At 37.9% G+C, this 19,048-nt stretch overlaps 1 protein-coding gene across 1 annotated transcript; it reads right to left on the bottom strand.

Moving 5' to 3' along the window:
- Positions 1-1,053: 1,053 nt before the first annotated feature.
- Positions 1,054-8,380, bottom strand: LOC120266744 (cysteine-rich repeat secretory protein 38-like). Its single transcript, XM_039274406.1, has 3 exons — positions 8,240-8,380; positions 7,974-8,093; positions 1,054-1,827 (listed from the first exon to the last, which is right to left on the bottom strand). The coding sequence occupies exons 1-3, from the start codon at positions 8,378-8,380 to the stop codon at positions 1,054-1,056; spliced, it is 1,035 nt and encodes a 344-aa protein (XP_039130340.1).
- Positions 8,381-19,048: the final 10,668 nt, after the last annotated feature.

The following is a 19,048-nucleotide window of genomic DNA, read 5'->3' as shown; positions in this document are numbered from 1 at the left end:
TACTCTGAAATCAGGTTTTGAGGTCTTGCAGGTTTATGAGGTTTCCTCCCTATGGGTTTGCGGCCGTTTGTCTGCGCACCAGGTCCAGTGAGCTGGGTTCGAGGCGTGACACTAATAAAATTCAGAAAATTGAGGGACGGGACGCTATGCCTTATATTGGAAAGGCGGTAAATCCTCGATTTCTTTTTGTAATCAAAGCAGAGAGCTAGTAATTATTTTATTTTTTTTGTACTACAGCGGGCAGATCTATGCAAAGCTTTCTTAAAGGAAGCAGAGTGGCATTACAGTGGTTATATTTATTCAAAAAAAAGGTTATAAACCAAGCCTTGAGGAGTACCTTAACAATGGTTGGATGTCACCGTCAGGGAAGGTTATATTGGTACACGTGTTCTTGACATCACAACAGGGGAAGACAAAGGAAGGATTGCGAGCACTTGATGAACTACCCAAATCTCATCAAGTCTTCGTCCATGATCTTTAGACTTTTTGAGCGATATAGCGACATCTGCGAGTAAGCATGGGATGAATGAACTTAAAAGCTTTCGACTTTATGCGCATGACTATTAATGAGTTTATTTACGTAAAATTGCGAGGCGGAGTTAGAGAGAGGTGATACGCCCGACATCCATACACTCGCTACATGATTGAGTACAACATGACTGAAGATCAAGCACGTAAAAAAGTATGCAATCTGATTGACAAATCATGGAAAGAACTCAATGAAGGGCTTGCCAATTGCAGCCCACTATCACTGTTCTTTGGTATTGCGGCCATGAATCTTGCAAGGGATATGCACTATGTATACCAGCATGGTGACTGCCATGGAGCTCCAGATCAGGACAAGGAGAACCAGATCAAATCTCTCTTCTTTGTGCCTATAAAGCTTGAGGAACACATTTCCTTATATATATGATGATCATGCTCATTTAACTTGGGTTTGACTACCAGCTAGCTTGCATTTCTTTATAATGTAAATGCCATAATTAGTTTAAAAAATCTAATTAATGTAATTTTTATTTTAAAAAAAAGTATATACATTGCAATATTCTCCTGCTAAGCATCAAAGAAAGGGTACAATTCATATCTAATGTTACAACTCACACCCATAAGTCTTCCGTCCTGCTTCCCATAAGAACAACTAGGAAGCTCACCAATAGCATTCTCAAGGCACTTCTTGCAATCTCCTCCAGAGAGGTCTCTTGTACACTGAACCAAACCATGAAGCTTCTCTGATTCTCCAATCTCCATCTCTCCGGTGGCATACAGTAATGGTGAAAGATGAGCTGCCAGTGCTAATCTATGCATCAACTCAGTAACTTTCATATTAAATGCCACAGAGTTAACGGATACATTGAGAGTGTTGGTCATGCAGAACTCGTTGCTATTGTCTAATTCACCAAAGAATTTATTATTCGAGTAGCGAAAGAGGCAGGCATCAAACCATATGGTGGCTTCCTTTTTGAAAGGGCACAGTTTGCGGACATGGGCTTCTGCAGCACGGATGCATGTCGAGCTGGCTGCATTCTTGAGATCACCACGGCAAAGAACAAGACCATTAACTTGATTATGGCCCTGGCCAACTGATTCAAGACCGAAACCAATTGCCGGAGCTCGGTTAGCAAGAGTATACATCAACTTGTTTAAGTTGTGTTTGAAGGTCTGGGAAACAGAATAGTCATCAGAGCTTGAGCATATACTAAAGAGAGGATCAATGCTGATGACACAAGGTAGAAGAAGAAGAAGAAGAGCTAATGAGAGGAAGAGTCTGGGATTATGATGATGCATGATGTGTAGAAATTGGAGGTGATGAGCTGAAAGGAGATGAACCTGTAGTTATATAAGTTCAAAGTAGAATTATTTTCTTGTCATAAAAGAAAAATAAATGTAGAACTATTTCAACGCAGCAGTTGGAAACTTTCTTTGCTGAGGGCTTTGGTCTAATTCAATGGTTAGAGGCAGAGGCTTATTGAAACTTTCAGCGGAGTTCTAGAACGAAACTTTCACGGTTGAATCGAGGGCCATGGGAGAAATCTTGACTTTTTTTAATAGAGTACTATGACTTTGGTAAAAAGTCAATATTTGCAAACAAATGTGGTTGCCCTATGTTGACTAAATTTTTTTTCCTTGCTTTACCAATTTTGTTTTTTTTGTTTTTGTTTTGAAAAAGTCGATGAACCACGAATGCATTGCAAAAGGGGAAGCATTAATACAAAACACGCACACAATAGTAACCTGGTTACCAAGAGTGAAACCCAGAATAGAAAAGAAACAAACAAAACAACAACAAAAGTAATAAAAGAGGAGGAACGGAAATCATCCACCAACTGGATGGAGAGGAATGGAGGAGCTTAGACTAAGGAGGCGTCGTTGATGTAGAGTTATCTAGCTCACTTACTGGAGCTAAAGGTGCAGGGGGGCTGGGATCCTGGCTCCCGCAAAAATGAGACTGCGCTTAATCGAGGGGAGTGACTCCTCAAGTTTAGATCTGGCCAAATCAGAGGCTACTTAGATCCAAGCAATAAGTAAACGATCAATTTTATAAATAAGGGTGTACACATCAACAACTACAAAAGTAAAGATGCGCCTATTGCGCTCAGCCTAAATGACCCAACAGATAGCCTTGATAAGGAGAAGACCCAGTGGCTTAGAGTTATACACCCTTTGCATAACCCAAGAGATCCAAGCCTCAGAAAGGGTGGTGGGAGTCGCTAAATGGAAAACCGCAGTGAAGTGGACCCAAATCGTACCATAGTACGAACAATGAATCAAAAGATGATCTACTCTTTCCTTCACACCATTGTAGAGGCCACAGGTGCTAGTAGAAATTCTATTGCAACCTCAGTGAGCCAAATTTTCCTGAGTTAAGATTTTGCTATTTAGGGTCAACCAAGAAAAAGCTTTAACTTTGAGCAGGCAGGGACCCTCCCAGTGGGTCTTGCCAAAGGCGCAGCGAGCACCACCATTGTTGAGGAAACTGTAGAAAGACCCTTATAGCTCCATCTACATGATTTAACGTCTCTTCCTTGGGATAATCCATTAAACAAAGATAGTCTCAACGGGAGGAGCTCCACCACATTTGGATCCGGTTTTGAAAGAAAGAAGTTTACTACTGAGCTGAGGGGATCCCTGCATCTGGTGAAATGATCAGGCATTTGTATTTTAGCATGGATCCCTTAGGCCACCGATCAAACTAGAATGAGGTGTCTCTCCCGTATTTGATGGAAACATCAATGCTAGAAAGGAAAGCAGCTCTACAGTTAAGGAGATTTTTCCAAAAAAAAAAAGGATTTAATGCATTAGCAGGTCACCAGCGATAAATTGGCCTCAAAGCTAGTAAACAAGAAAAAGGAAAAGAAATTGAAAGGGTTCCCATCAGGGTCCTAGGTGGAAGTCACATCAAAATGCCTTTAAATGAGAGGGTTGTCGGGGTCACTAGTCGAAGGAGGCCTGGCGCCGAGGCTAGGGGTAAGGATCCTGCGAAGGTGAGACTCTTCTTAATTTTGGAGATGTCTTCTTCAACGGAGAATTTAATCAAATATGAAGCTACATATATCCATGAGAGAAGCATATGATCAATTTTACTGATTAATGGAAGAAAATCCAAAGCCATATAATTAAAAATTTGATTATTGTGCTCAATCCAAATGACCCATTGGATAGCACAGGGAAGCATATTTCCAATGGTTTAGTGCATAGGCTCCCCCTTGACACCCAAACTAATCAGGCCTCGACAAGGGGAGAGAGAGGTCGTTAAATTAAAGATCACCCAAAATGAGCCCAAATTCATGTTGAAGAAGGACATCTCACTAAGAGGTGATCCATAGCTTTCTGTGCCAAATGACAGAGAACACAAGTGCAAGTGGAAATTCTATTACATCTATGCTTAACAAGTTTCTCTAACAAAAAAATCTTATTATGAAAAGCCAACCAGAAGAAGAAGATTTTGAAAAGCCTAAAGGTATCTGCTTAGCGAACACCTGAGCCCACCATCATTCAATAAGGTGTAGAATGTTTTCACCGAAAAACCCCTATTATCCCAACGCCAAGACTTTCTATTGTTATCAGATGAAAGGGTGGAAGGTAGGAGATGGTGTAATGGGGGTAAGTCCTCAAGACCAAGTACTGGTGTTCCTTGGATGAAGTTGGCAATAAAGATAAAGGATCTTGCCACTATGCAAAAGAGTCCGGCTACCTTTCCTTAAGGGGAATGTCGTCAAACCACCTGTCTAGCCATAGTGAAGTGTTCCTGCCATTCTTAATGACCGAGTCGATACTTGTAAGGAACACAAGCCTGCAACTGAAGATACCTTTCCAAAAAAAGGATTTTCTTCAGGGAGTTTTATAAAGAAGGGTGATGATCCCCCCTGAGCGGGTATAGTGGAAATTGATATCTTGGACCAGCAAGCTTTGTCAGAATACAACAGTTTCCACCACCATTTTCCAACCAAGGCGTGATTGAAGTCTGTAAGTTTTAGCACCCCAAACCCCCTGGTTTTTAGTTTTATAGATGTGATTCCAAGGCACAAGGCCACATTTGGGTCTCGAAAAATCTTGTCCACTCTAGAGAAATCCCTTGGAATACTGTCAATTTTGTACCTCACCCAGATGAGGAGATCGAACATTGTCATCCAATATGTGATGAGTATAATTTGCACTAAATTATAGACTTTCTTTCACTCATAAATCTTATTGTTATTCCTTTGTAGGAAAGAAAGAGAATGATTTGAAGAAAGAACATATAAAAAACACAAAATTGGAGAAAAAAAAATAGCAAAGTTTTGACAAAGAAGGAACAAGCAAAACAGGAAAATCTAGTGCCTAGAGCTACAACATTAAGAGGTACAAAACAGAAAGTGTAGTGTCCAGGTGATATAGTCTTTAGCGCCTAAGTGCTACCCCGATTTTAAGATATAAAAGGGCTAGTGTTTGAGATGAAAATAGCGGAGAATTTCGAAGATCAAAAGGCCGGGAATGAAGATTTTGCGAGGATTCATCAGCAAGCTACCCCGATCAAAAGGGCTACACCGATCTTTGTTTATTTAATTATGAACCTTGTTAATATGTCAAACTTTGCAATCATTATGTTCTAAACATCTTTTCTAGGGCTACATGTAACCAGGCTATAAAAACCTATATTCATGTTTGTTTAATTTAATTGATGTTTGTTTCAAGACTATGTTGGATGTTTTAATCTATGGGTAATGCTTGTAATTGCTTGATCACCAATTGCATGATTAGTAATTTGATTTGAGACCGAGAGGTGATAATTGAATTAGGTCTTAGTTGAAATATTGTACAATCATCATAAGATAGAGATATTTATGAGATTGTATGCATCATTATAAATTTTTAGAGCTTAATGAGTTCCATAGGTTCATAGTTATCTCAGAGATGATGTTAACGTATCTAATGGAATATGCTATTGATGCTTGAGAAAGATCAATATCTAATTTAGGGAAATTTGATGACAACATAAAGAACAAACATTGATGGATTGAACTAGATGATCTAGGTGGAATTAGTCAAGGTGAACTCGGAAACCCTAGATCTCTTGACATTGATTTCTTCTCATCTAACTATCTTTCTCTAGTCCCTGAATTAGATTTTCTAAATTAAATCTCTTCAATCTCATTAATCAAGTAGAATTTGTTGGGATCTTATCACTCTAACAAGGGAATTATCATGCAAAAAAGCATGCCAAAACGCAGCGGATAACAAAATTTTTAACTGCAAGTAAACACGATAAAACCCTAACGCATGCTAGAACTAGGATTAAATTCTAAATAAATAGATAATAAAAATTTATACCTTTCTTTTGATGACGATTCTGAATGCACCCTTGTTTCCCATAAATCGAAAGGGACTGCGAATCGCGACTTCCCTCTACTATCACGTACACACGAATGCCTCTGGGAAATCAAGCAAGTGTGGTAGTACCTCAAGAAACAACACTTATTTCTTGGTTCGAATAGCAAGCACCCGAGATTCAAGAGAAAATGTGTTGTAGTCGCGGTGACGGCAGGTTCCGGCGGCGGGATTTGACGGCGGCAGCCAAGGGAGAAGAGTGGATGGCGGCTAGGGTTTTCTTAAGAGACAATATCTCAATCACTCTTTCTGTTTTTGCTCTATCTCTCTTCTTTCTTCGTTCTCATATTAGGGTTAGACCATCTATTTATATTAAAAACCCAAAACCTTAATTTACGAAAAAACCCTTCACTCATAATCAAATTAGGAATCTCTTTTTTACTTGATTAATTAAACCATTTTAATTAACCAAATCTATTAGATTGGATTAACACTTAATAAGACCTAACCCGAATAAGCTATTCGCTCCACCTAATTTAGGTTTTTTTACCAAAACCCTAAATAGGTGGTCCAATAAGTAACAAATACTAAACCTTGATCCCAACATTCTTAGCGTACGATCCTGTAGGTCCATTTAACATTGGCAATGAGCTTAAATAATTTTAACGCTCATAAATCATAATTATTCTCTAGTAAGATAATATAGTTACCCAATATTAAATGAAGGTCAATTTTGAGAATTAACGGAACCTATCGTAACCTTATACAGTCCTTTGCCACTGAATATCTTAATTAGCACAAGGCATGGAGCGAGTAACCCTTATTTTATTGCTAATTAATTTTTTAATCTCTTTGTGAACTGACTAGGTCAAGTAAATGATAACTCTTATCATTTCCCTTGGGCGTGACCACGCACTACTCAGTCTCACTAATCAAGTGGTCGTTGATATGCACTCTCTCTACAGAGAGAGGCAATCCCTTCACTTCATTCATGACTTTCAGCATGAACCACGACATGCCCAAACATACCCGTACTTGCCACTCAGTTACGAATGACGTTAGGCGTAAGTTAAAGCATGTAAGGATTCATCCGAGATCCATAGTGATTTCAGGTCGAAGGATTCTAGTACAAGAATTACTTGAGTTATGACTTTACAACCATGTAGTGTTCTCAAGAGCGGATCGATCTAGGTACACTGTTCCTTAACATGTATCTATGTCCTTTGATTGATATCCCATATCCTATGACCCGTAAAACAAGGTCATCTCACGAAAGACATACTAGTCTTAATTTATTTTCATTCTCATGAAAATAATCGACTAAGGTCATTTAGAATATTGTTCTAGTTTATGCTTCAAGGTTTTACTATCCAAATCACGGATTTGATAACTTGAGCAGAACCAATATTCAAGGATATTTTATCTTATTAACTATGCATAGAAATAATAATAGATAAAACAATGCCTCATAATAATTATCCAAATAATAAGAGTTCATACAATGTATTAGGGCTAGGGCTTACACTAACAGAATTAGGGTTATTAATTTTGGTAATTAATTCAATCCTCGTGGGAAGATACTCTCATATCATTATATTACTTATTTGCTATACCGTATACTTGCACTATAAAAATCATCCAACAATACGTCGGGATAGAAGAGAGGACAGAATTAACTAGGCTGAGATAACCTTCTAAAGAAAGAAATTGAGCTTTCCAAGCCGCAAGACGATCATTGACCGCCTTGGTAAGGATTAGCCAGTGTTACCATCTAAGGCTTCTTCCTGAAATGGGCACTCCCATATAAGTCACTGGGAGGAGGTCAATTGCACAGTTAAGAGTGAGTGATTCTGCCCCTCTCAAGGCCTATCCTAGGGCGGAAAAGTAAAGATGATTTTTAAGGAAGTTTATTGAAAGCCCAGAGAGGCCCTTGAAGAGCAACAATATAAGCTTCAGTATTCTCATATCTTCGAGCCCTTTGGTAGTAATGAAAAGGAGATCATCAACATATTAAAGTTGGCACATTCTACCAAGATTACCAAAGGGACCCCCATTAAAACCCCATAGGTAAGTGCACAGTTGCACATAGAGCTAAGCACGTCTGCAACTAGGACAAAAAGTAAGGGAGATAATGGATCCCTTTGGCACAAACCGCATTTACACCATACATAACCAGCTGAGAGTCCATTAACGAGGATGTTAGTTTTGGAGAATGCTAAGAACCCACAATGTCCATCGTCCTCCAAACCCTCTCGCTTTAAGGACATCAATAAAGAACTCCCAATCCACTGTATCAAAAAGTTTTCACAAAGTCAACTTTTAAAATGTGGCTATCCAGATTACGACGCTGAATACTAAAGATCAATTTTTCTGTTGACACAATGTTATCCGCAATGCTCTTGCCCTTAATGAAAGCCAATTGGTAGTTGTCTACCAAGTAGTTAATCACATTACTTAGGTGGTTAGAAAGGAGTTTGGAGATGATTTTGAGAGTGTAGTTGATAAGGCTAATTGGACGGAAGTCGCAAGCTCTGACACTGCATTTTTCATTGGGATAAGGATGATATTCACCCATTGATCCCTTCAATATTCTCTCCGCCAAAGTAGAAATCTCTGCATAACTTTTCCAGATCTTGGTGCACCAAATCCTAATGCTTTTAAAGAAATAGCAAGGGGAAGCCATCTGGCCTAGCGCTCAGGTCAAAAGTGGGCTTCTTAATTTCATCCAGTGAAAAGGGCGCTTCCAGAGAACTAAAGTTAATAGGGTCCTTGTGAACAAAGTCTTGCGACCAGTTTTCCTTGAAGCGGAAGTCTCTTTCATTCCCAAATGGATCCCCAAAAAATCTAGCAAATTCTGAACCAATGTTGGCGCCACCCTCAATCCATTTACCCGCTGACCCAATGCAAGGGATGTATTGGCGTTTCCACTGCATGGAAAATGTTTGTATTAGCGTTGCCTTCACAGAGCCAAGTAATTCTAGATCGCTGGCGCTAGAAGTCTCCTCATGCTTAACTGTAGTGGCTAAGTTGGACCAAAGTGCTATCTCCTTGGATAATTCTATTGCAAACAAAGGCCTAGATTTTTTTATAATGTCCAAGGAATCAAGTTCGAACAAAAGCGTATTTTTCCTTTGAAGAATTAGACCGAAAGAATCCTTAGCCCAAGTACGCAGATTTTGCTTCTACACCTTGATCTTCTTTGAAATCAAGAAAGTGCCATAACTTGTAGCTGAGTGAAAGTTCCACTACTCATGGACGAGGTCATCAAATCCTTCTAGAGATTCCCAAGTTGCCTCAAAATGGAAGATGAATTTTCAGAGCCCTGAGGTGCCCAGCTCAAGGCAGATTGGGGTGTGATCTGAACTGATGCGAGGAAGAGCGTTTTGGCAACATCTTGATGAATGGGGTAACCAATTATAGGAGATAAGGAATTTGTCAAGTCTTACCCAAGAGGGATTCGACTAGTTATTTGACCAAGTGAAGTTCCTGCCCAAGAGTAGAGGCTCAAACAGGGCCAGGTCAATCATCAGACTGGTGGCATTTTTGATGTCTTCAGCTGAAGGAGTTTCTTTGTTTTTATCTTCCGGCGAGAAGATCGTGTTAAATTCTCCACAAATTATCCACGGCAGGAGGACTGGCCTCTACTCGCCCAGATTGCTTCCCAGAAAAGAGGTGTTAAGGCGCGATCATTTGGCTTGTAGACCAACGTGAAGAGATAAGAGGAACTTGAGGGATAGTTAGAAGAAGAGAATTCAACAGTGAGGCAGAACAACCCTGCCCTAGAAGGAGGGTTTACCTTGCCAGGTAGCATTGTTCCACCCGATTGCTATACCACCTACTGTACCAGTAGTGGGTAAGAAATTTGCAGCATCTAAAGCTTTACATCCCGCCGATCTCCAACAAGCTAGGGAGAAGTCCGCAATTTTACTTTCCCAAAGAAAACAAATATCGAGATGGTGTGATTCTAGAATATTTCGGATTGGGAACCGCTTCTTAGGCCTACCTAGGCCTCTAACATTCCATGAGAAGACTTTCATTTGGAACCATGGGTGGTCGAGGAACAGGCCTCCTGAGGAGTCTCCGTTAAGGTGCACACCTTGCTCGTGAGGTCCTTCGAATTCTCTAAATGATAGGCCCTAGGTCTATCTGAGTCCCTACTATGTAGTTTAAGATGGGGCCAACATGAAAAGAATCCATTATAATTTATTATAACTTATTTTGTTATTCATTTATTTTGCTTAGACAATGTTGGGCTGGCCTTCTTCAAACAAGGCTCTTTTGTTTTTTTTTTCTAATTCTTCTTTATAATGCACGTGGTGGAAATGAATTTTAGGAGGTTTCCGGGAAAAATGAGAAGGCCAAACAGTGTCACAACTACATTCTTTTTTCTCTCTGTACGTTCCACGTTTTAGAAGATCAACCAATGCCGGAATGGCTTCCGGTGCTTCTCCAATAATTTTTCGGTACTCATCAATGGAAGAAAGGCAGAAAAGGATAGCAGTTGCATTCTGTCGAGTTTCAACCTTGATACTCTGAGCAACGAGAGCAGACCACCATTCTCGAAGATAGTAATGCGGCCAAGCTCCACTTTAAAGATGTTGAGAAGTGCAGGGACTGAGTGTTCTTGAGCTGAAGGATTGGATGAAGAAAAAAATTTCAGTAGCCAAGGGACTGCACCGGATTGCACAGATTAATCTTGGTCTAATAGATTGGATTTAGTTAGCAACCGGATTTCATATGCAGCTTTAGCTTTAAATTCTTCACTCAAAGAAGTCCAGATCATGTTGACGAGGTATGCAGCAGTCATTCTCATCACTATGGTGGCGGCAGAGCCACCGGGCTTCATTGTCTTGGAGACATATCTTTATTATTGTTTGGTTCATTGGTTTGGATGTCGTTTTCTAGGCAAAGTTGCTCCCCCAGTTTCCAGAGAGTGGAGTTGGGTACCATCATATTTGCATTAGTTAGCTTCTCGCCGGTGACCTGGCAAGTGAGGCAACCAGAGTCGAGCCAACTCTTGATGGATGAACAGTTGTATGTTTGGTCGGTGGAGAGCGTGACAGGATCCGTCATTAACTCCAGAGAAATTGGGCATTGATATCATTGAGCAAGGATGCACTTGCGGCTGCAGCTGCGGCCACGAAGACAGCTATAGCTGATAGGTGGAGGCCATCTCCTTCAAGATTTAGTCACGAAGACGAACGATTGTAATGCTGTCCCATCGTGCAACGACGGTGGCGATTAGCAATGGCAATAAGTAATGACGTTGATAACAAAAGCATCAGCAACAGTGTGATGATGATGGCTGTAGCTTTCTCTCTTCTTCTTGAAATCTTCATTTTTTCCTCTTCTTTTTTTTTTATCTTCAAATTCTCTGTTTCTCCTCCGTTTTTGTGGGTACGTCGTTGAGAATGACCGCAGGCAATGGACAAGGATGACATCGGCAGCTATGTTGGCGATGGCAACAGCACCTCAAGCTCGTCTATCTTCATCGTCTCTTCATGCCTTGATTTTACAATCCTCACAGCATCTTCCAGTTTCTCAGGTTTCTCAATCTTTACAGCTCCAATCAAGAGCGGCATCTGTCGGCATTGGGCATACTTGACGGCATTATCTCAACCATTCAAGTAACAATGGCGGTGAGCAGCAGTAGTAGCGAATGACAGATGGCATGCTTGGCGGCATTATTTCAGCCACTCAAGCAGTAATAGAGGTGGACAACAGACGGCATCCGGATTTTTTTTTCAGTTTTCTTTCTTTTTTTTCTTCTAATTTTTTTTCTTCTTCACGTTGATAGCACAACAACAGCAAGCGGCAGTAGCAACGGTGTCAAGAGGCAACAGACATGATTGGCGGCATTATCTCAGCCACTTAACCACGTCGGCGGCTTCCTTGACAGGCAGCAGTGGCAAGCAAGCAACGTGATGACCGCAACAATGGCAGCTCATGCGATTTTTTGTATATATATTTTATATATAAATATATATATAAGAGGAGAGGTGTAAAGACTTTTTTTTCTCATTCTTTTTTTTTCTTCTCAATTCCTTCTCATTTTTTTCCTTCTTCATTTTTTTCCTTGTTCAAGTTTTTCTCTTCTCTTCTATCCGTCGCCTCCCCCGTGCTCCTTTCTCCTTCGCCTTTCTCTTCAATTATTCTCCCCTCCCACCTTTAAAAAAACTTCCCCTTCTTATCCCGAAACCCTCTCTTTAACATCCCATGAGATCACAACGGAGAGGATCATATTTCAATAAACTTCGCCTTTCTTATCCTAATTCCAAAACCCTCTCTTTCACCTCTCGTGAGATCGCAACGTAGAGAAAACAGATTTCAAACTTTTTTTTAATTCAAATTTGAAATTTGAAATTTGAAATTTGAAATTTTTAAAAATTTTTTTATTTATTTTATTTATTATTATTTTATTTTTTTCATTTTTTTATTTTTTTAATTTTATTATTATTTTTAAATTTATTATTATTTATTTTTTTAGAATTCATTAATCCCAATTTGCCTCGGGATGTGTATTTGGTGTTTCATGATTTGTATTTCTCAAGTTGCCTCGAGATATGTATTAAGGCTATATGAAATTTAGGATCGCCTCGAGATGCGTACTTGAGCTATCCTAAGATTTGAGATTGCCTCAAGATATGTATTCTCAAGGGCATTTTTTTCTAATTTGTATTTATGCCTCGAGATAAATTCTCAAGGGCAATTTTCTAATTTGCATTTTGCCTCGAGATATGGTCTCAAGGGTAATTTTATAATTTGCATTTTATTATTTGCCTCGAGATATGTTCTCAAGGGCAATTTTGTAATTTATATTTTACCTCGAGATATGTGCTCTCGGCTGATCTTGTGATTTAAATGTTTTAGATCGCCTCGAGATCTGTGCTCTAGGATGATCTTGCGATTTAAATGTTTTAGATAGCCTCGAGATCTGTGCTCTCGGCTGATCTTGTGATTTAAATATTTTAGATCGTCTCGAGATTTGTGCTCACCGCTGATCTTGTGATTTAAATATTTTAGATCGTCTTGAGATCTGTTGTCACACCCACCCCTTCTACCGAGTTAAGTGTGGCACCCATCAGTTAAAAATTCATTTTTAACTAGAAACTAACACCCTGTTTTAAAACAAAATCAGACTTACAGATTTCAATGTACAACTTTACACCAACTACGATTTCAAATACATAAATATAACAAATATAATTACTCTAATTTGCGGGTACAACCGCTACAAGATCACGACAATAACAAATAGAAAGAAAGGTATGTGACCCACTGCAATCTTGGACTCAACCCTGACTAGCTCTATAGTCGAACAGGCAATCTAGGGTCCTGCTCCTGCAACTACAGCACATTCAGTTGGTCGGTAGTGGCTTAATAATTTCAAATAGTTAAATAAAGTGTATATAAAGCATATAGACATCAATCTCTCAAATAATTTTCCCAACTTTCACAAATACCGGAATTCTAGCAAAATACAAGTTTTAAAGAGCTTTTTGAAAACATGAATTCATCACAAATCAACATCAAACCAATTTTCCAAGAAAATCCAAATTGTTGTGAGAGACTGCCCTCCTAAGAGCGACAGCTGGGCTTCGCCCCCTCATCACAACCCAAAATAGCAAGTGATGTAAAAACCGTCGTCAAATCCACAGCCTGAAAACTCTCCCCGACTTAGCCGCTGTCGCAACTAGGTTGGGAGCCGCCAAGGTCTTCGCACCCTTGACGTTGGCCCATCGGTCCCGTGTGGTGACTCCGGGATCCCGATGTATAATCCAATCAGGGCTCTACGCTCCCACCTGATCTGGACAAATCAACACTCAGGTCTACCACCCCACCTCTAAAGGCTGGCCCGTGGAGACCCACTACTGCAGTAGTCGGGTATTAGCCCGCCGTCACCATCCAAACCAACATGTAGATGTAGCAATAATACAAACTGTATAAATCATATCACAGGGTCCTTATCTAGGACAAGCATTCACAATACAATACATGCATAATACCAAAAAAAGCCCAAATCAAGGAGACTATTCCTATACTAGGAATGAAAACCAGTTCCACAAATATTGTCGGTAAAACATTTTAATACGCGCACATGATTTCACAAATCATTCCAAATCAAAGCATATCTAACCATCCAAAAATAAATACAATAACCGAATAATTAAATCACATATACATGTATTTTCACTATTTGCAAATACATATAATTATACAAAACTAATTTATCAATACGATTGTCATGAACATCAACGGCAAATAAATATAAGTATATGTCAACATTATACGCAATTAGACATAATAAGATGAAATAGTTAAACCATTATTTCCAAAATACTAGCTTTTAAATAATTATTTCAAAATAATAATAATTAATCAATTATTTAAAATAATAGCCACTACCAACTCACCTGGTCTCCCTTGGGTTCCTTGCTAGACCTGGAACTCCCTCCCAAGACTGAACAACACCTAACAATATAACATAATAAAAATAAATATAAATATTATAATTAAACCAAAAAGAAAATACAATAAACCAATATTTGACTCTCTAATTGGCCCGACTTTACATAATTAAACCGGTCTCCAATTGCACTTAAACTAACTTAATTTAGGCTAAACACTGCTGAACCAAACTCAATTCCACTGAACCAAGCTCAATTACACTGAACCAAACTCAATTTCACTAAACCAACCTCAATCTAGCCAACCAGCCTTGAACCAACTCCAATTCTTATACAAAATCTGTTGAACCAGCTTGGTTCAACCGAATCCAAATTTTCCTTGAATTGGTTCAGCCCAACATCCAAACCAAGCCCAAATCAGTCTTAACCCACTCAATTTAACCAAACAATCCAAGTCCAACCACACTCAACTTGATTTGATCAAACCTAAACCAAATCAATTCAATTAAACCCAACCACTCCAATTCTCATCCAAACCCAAGTCCATTTCATTTAAGTGAACTTGACTAAACCAAATCAAATACACTTCACTTGATTTGATCAAGCACACTCAACCAAATTAAACCCAACTCAATCAATTCAATTCCAACTTGGTTTGATCCAATCAAATCAATTTGGCTAAACCCAACCAATTCCAATCCAACCATCATCATTAACATCTTAATCATCATCATCATCAACTTAATTAACTAAACCAAATCCTAATCTCGTTGCTGCAGTGAAGCTACAGTAAAACCAAAAATCTCATCTCCGTTCAAGCTAGATTCAACTCAAATACAATGGTTTTTCCAAAGGAATTTGAAGCAACAATCATCCACAACAATCTAACATGATTTTACCATTCAAATCCAAACCAAAACTCACAAAAACATAGTATAATTCTAGCATGGTTGCTCAAGCTTTTTAACTAGAAATTATACATCATTTCAACCAAATAACTTTTACCAAACACTCCGCCGAGCTCCCTCCGATGATCTCCAAGTCCTCCACCTCATATATCCAATTTTTTTTTCCTTTTTTATTTCTTTTTTTTCTCTCTCTCTCGGGTTACTGTAGCAGATGAAGGAGAAGAAGAAGATGAACAAACCATCATAATCTAGATTTTTCTAACTTATGTTTTCAGCTGAAATTCTCTTTTAGTCCCTAGAAATATGATTTCTTACAAAACAATCTCTGGAAAATTCACCAATGGTCCCTGAATTATGAAATAGTATTCTCAAAAGGTCTTTTTAAACTATCCAATAGTCCCTGAAGTATAACACAGTATTTCAAAAAGGTCCCTACCGCCTTACTTTTCAGTCCTTAATTTTCAGAAATATTTCATATCAATCCTTTTTCTATTACTCTTTAACCCAAAATCTTTTAGAAACTTTCACATTTAGGTTCTTGTTCTTCCCATTTGGGGTTTCTCAACAAGATTACTCTGTAGAAAAGTCTTACTGCAACTGTAGTAATACCCTGAATATTTTTCCAACAGTTATCCACAGGTTCAGGGTATTGCATCTGTGCTCTCGGTTGATCTTGTGATTTGGATATTTTAGATCGCCTCGAGATCTGTGCTTTCAGCTGATTTTCAGATTCTAAATTTTTAGGTTATCTCAAAAATGTCTTCCAGACTTATCTTGAATATATCTAAATATAATGAAATTTATTTATTTTAACCACATGTTGTCCTAATTCGATTATGATTTGACTGTATGTAATTTTTTAAAATTTTTATTCGATTTGAATCAGGACATGCAATTTTTTACATACACACCAACAAATCATCTTCATTTATTTTAAACAAATGATATTTTTTATTATTTATTAGATTTATTGATTTTGACATATTTAAGTATAAGTTTTATGAAACTTATGCATTATTTTCACATATGTAGCGTTTTTAAAAAAACCCACTGCATATCATAACACATACGCAGTGGTTATAAAAAACCGCTACATATGATAACACATACGCAACGGTTATTAAAAACAACATATGCAGCGGTTATGAACCACTGTTTTTTTTTTAACATTTACAACGATTGTTTAACCGCTGCATATCTATCCTAATTATATGCAGCCGTTTTTGCAACAGATTGAGTCAAATGTAATACTTACTTGAGAAATTGACTACATTTATATAAAATCACTACAAAATCATTGCAATAGATAGCTTATTGTAACAATTTTATAACCGCTATAAGGTAACCATTGTACAAGTGTAGTTATGTAGTAGTATACGAGATCCCCTCATCATAAGCAGGTTGCCCCGGTGCCTATCACGATGCCATTGGTCGAGGAATGGCTCCACCAAATTCCTAAGGTGCATCCAAATCATCAAAACCCAACAAGTTACTTGGTTTGCCAAATCAGCTGAAGTGAAGACAGGTCTGGTGTCCAAGCAATCGAGTGCATCCATTTCACCAGGTCATATGGGCCAACTCACTATTAAGCAATTAGTTTATATATATGGTGAAACATTGTTATTAAAGTTTTGAAGTTAAAGAAGAAAAAAGTAGAACTGTTGAAGTTTCTCTGAAGATTTCTTTTCATTTCAAGTAACCGTTGGAGCTTCATGACATGTCAACAAGTGGTTAAGTCTGTTATAGACACTTCAATATATGGTTAACTTAGCCACGTCAGCATAGTAATTAAAATGGTTATGAAGACAGTTGTAATGAAAACATTGTATAAATATTGTTGTTATACAAGCTTTGGTGTAATTTTGCATTACAACTTTTAATGAAAAGCCTGATTCTTCTTCTTCACCCCTTTCTCGCTTCTTCTCATTCTTTCTTCTCTTCACATTCTTCACGTTGATGAATGAATTGGATCTATGTTCTTCTCTACTTGTTGTTTTGTTGTTGATTTGCTGTGAAACTGGATGTTACTTTAGTTTGCTGCAAGATCAAACTTAGCTGACTTCTCATGGAGTTCTTACATTGACTGGGTCCAACTCATTCTAGCGACTCAGTTCAGAAAGATGAGGATTGATGTGGCACTCTCAGACGGTGCAACAATTCAATGACTGTTAAATCAAATATGTGACCTTAATACGTGGAGATTTACTCTAGCAAATTTACAAACTGAAACAAGTACAACTAGTTGTGGGGTCTGAAATCATTCTGAGAGTGGATAGATTAGCGGCTTATAGAAGATCTATGCATGGGGTGTCACCATACCATAAAGGCTTTGTTTTACCCAGTGTTTATATAGAAATAATATAACACTTGTCCTAATAAAATTTAATGTCCTAATGGAGATCAAATTCCAATTTAATTTAAATTCTAATATATCTTAATCATAGATATATTTAGAATTTAAAATTTATATGTCCTAATCTTAATCTTAATCGATTATTTGGTTGTCTTGGACTACAATGCAAGTTCCAACGCAAATACAAAATAAAAATTCACAAAATTGCCCTTGAGAACATATCTCGAGGCAAAAATGCAAAATTACAAAATTGCCTTTGAGAACATATCTCGAGGCATAAATGCAAAATTTACAAAAAAATTGCCCTCGAGAACATATCTCAAGGCATGAATGCAAAATTTACAAGATTACCCCTGAGAACACCTATCTCGAGGCAATCCCAAATCTTAGGATAGCCCAAACACACATCCCGAGATAGATTCAGTTAAGTGAATTTTAAAAAAATATATATATATATATAAATAATAATATAAAATAATAAATAAATAAATAAATAATATAGAATAAATAATAATAATAATAAATAATAATAATAAAATATTAAAAAATTAATTAAATCAAATAATAATAATAAAATAATAATAATAAAATTTTTAATAATAATAATAAAATAATAAATAAATAAAAAATTTTGAAATTTAAATTTTGAGATTTGAATTTATAATAATTTTAATTAAAATTTTAAAAAAAAAATTTAATTTAAATTTTGAGATTTGAATTTATAATAATTTTAATTAAAATTTTATAAAAAAAATTCAAAAAAAAGAATTCAAAAAAAATTCGTTGCTTTGTTGTGAGGGGGGTTAGGATGAGGATAAGATTGATGGATTGCTTTTTGGGGGATGAGGATAAGGATCGTTTAGAGTTCTTTTAAGAAGAGGAAGAAGGGCGAAAAAAAAAAGAAGGAAGGAAAAAGGAGGATTTTTGGAAGAAGAGGGAAGAAGGAAAGAAAACGAAGAAGGTGTTCATCTCTCTCCCTCCTCCCAGTATTCATATATATATATATATATATATATATAAACTCGCCGCCGTGATGCCGCTCGATCACCGATGCAGTTGATTCACCATCGTAGCATGCTTGGATGGTCGAGATAATCCCGCCAAGCATGCCACACTCATCTCTCGTTGTTGTTGTCGCCGCCAGATCACCGCGCTATTGATCATCGCCGCGGCATGCTTGATGGGTCGAGATAATGCCGCCAAGCATGCCGTCCCACTCGTTAGCCGCTCGCCGCCACGTCCCATCAAAAAGCCACACTTCCCGCCCATTTTGTGCATATGCAGCAATCATGGTGTTCCATGAGACGATGTTTCGTTCAGGGCATTTTTATTGAATAGCAGAGCGATGTCCGTTAGGAAGCTACATTTTGCGTATAAATCAAGCATGACACTCCCACAGAACACACTAGACATATAGCTGCATTGGATTATATATGAGTGAAACTGCTTTCTAAGTTCAAGTAATGCAAGGCATGCCGAAGCACGTAGGATGTTCGAAAACGTGGCCCTGTCCGGGATTGCACCAGCTCTTTTCATTTCACAAGACAAAGTCAATGCCTTCTCATGAAGTCCAT

Source organism: Dioscorea cayenensis, chromosome 8 (assembly GCF_009730915.1).
Source record: "Dioscorea cayenensis subsp. rotundata cultivar TDr96_F1 chromosome 8, TDr96_F1_v2_PseudoChromosome.rev07_lg8_w22 25.fasta, whole genome shotgun sequence".
In the NCBI taxonomy this organism is placed as follows: domain Eukaryota; kingdom Viridiplantae; phylum Streptophyta; class Magnoliopsida; order Dioscoreales; family Dioscoreaceae; genus Dioscorea; species Dioscorea cayenensis.
This window is presented reverse-complemented; position numbering and strand designations above follow the sequence as displayed.

What these genes read in the sequence shown, in the direction of transcription:
- LOC120266744 (XM_039274406.1), bottom strand. Translation starts at nt 8,380, where the DNA reads ATGGGTGAATATCATCCTTATCCCAATGAAAAATGCAGTGTCAGAGCT. An exon ending in GTAATGTGATTAACTACTTG is followed by an intron (nt 8,094 to 8,239) that starts GTAGACAACTAC and finishes TTTTTGATACAG; the next exon opens with TGGATTGGGAGTTCTTTATT. An exon ending in ATGGACTCTCAGCTGGTTAT is followed by an intron (nt 1,828 to 7,973) that starts GTATGGTGTAAA and finishes ATATAACTACAG; the next exon opens with GTTCATCTCCTTTCAGCTCA.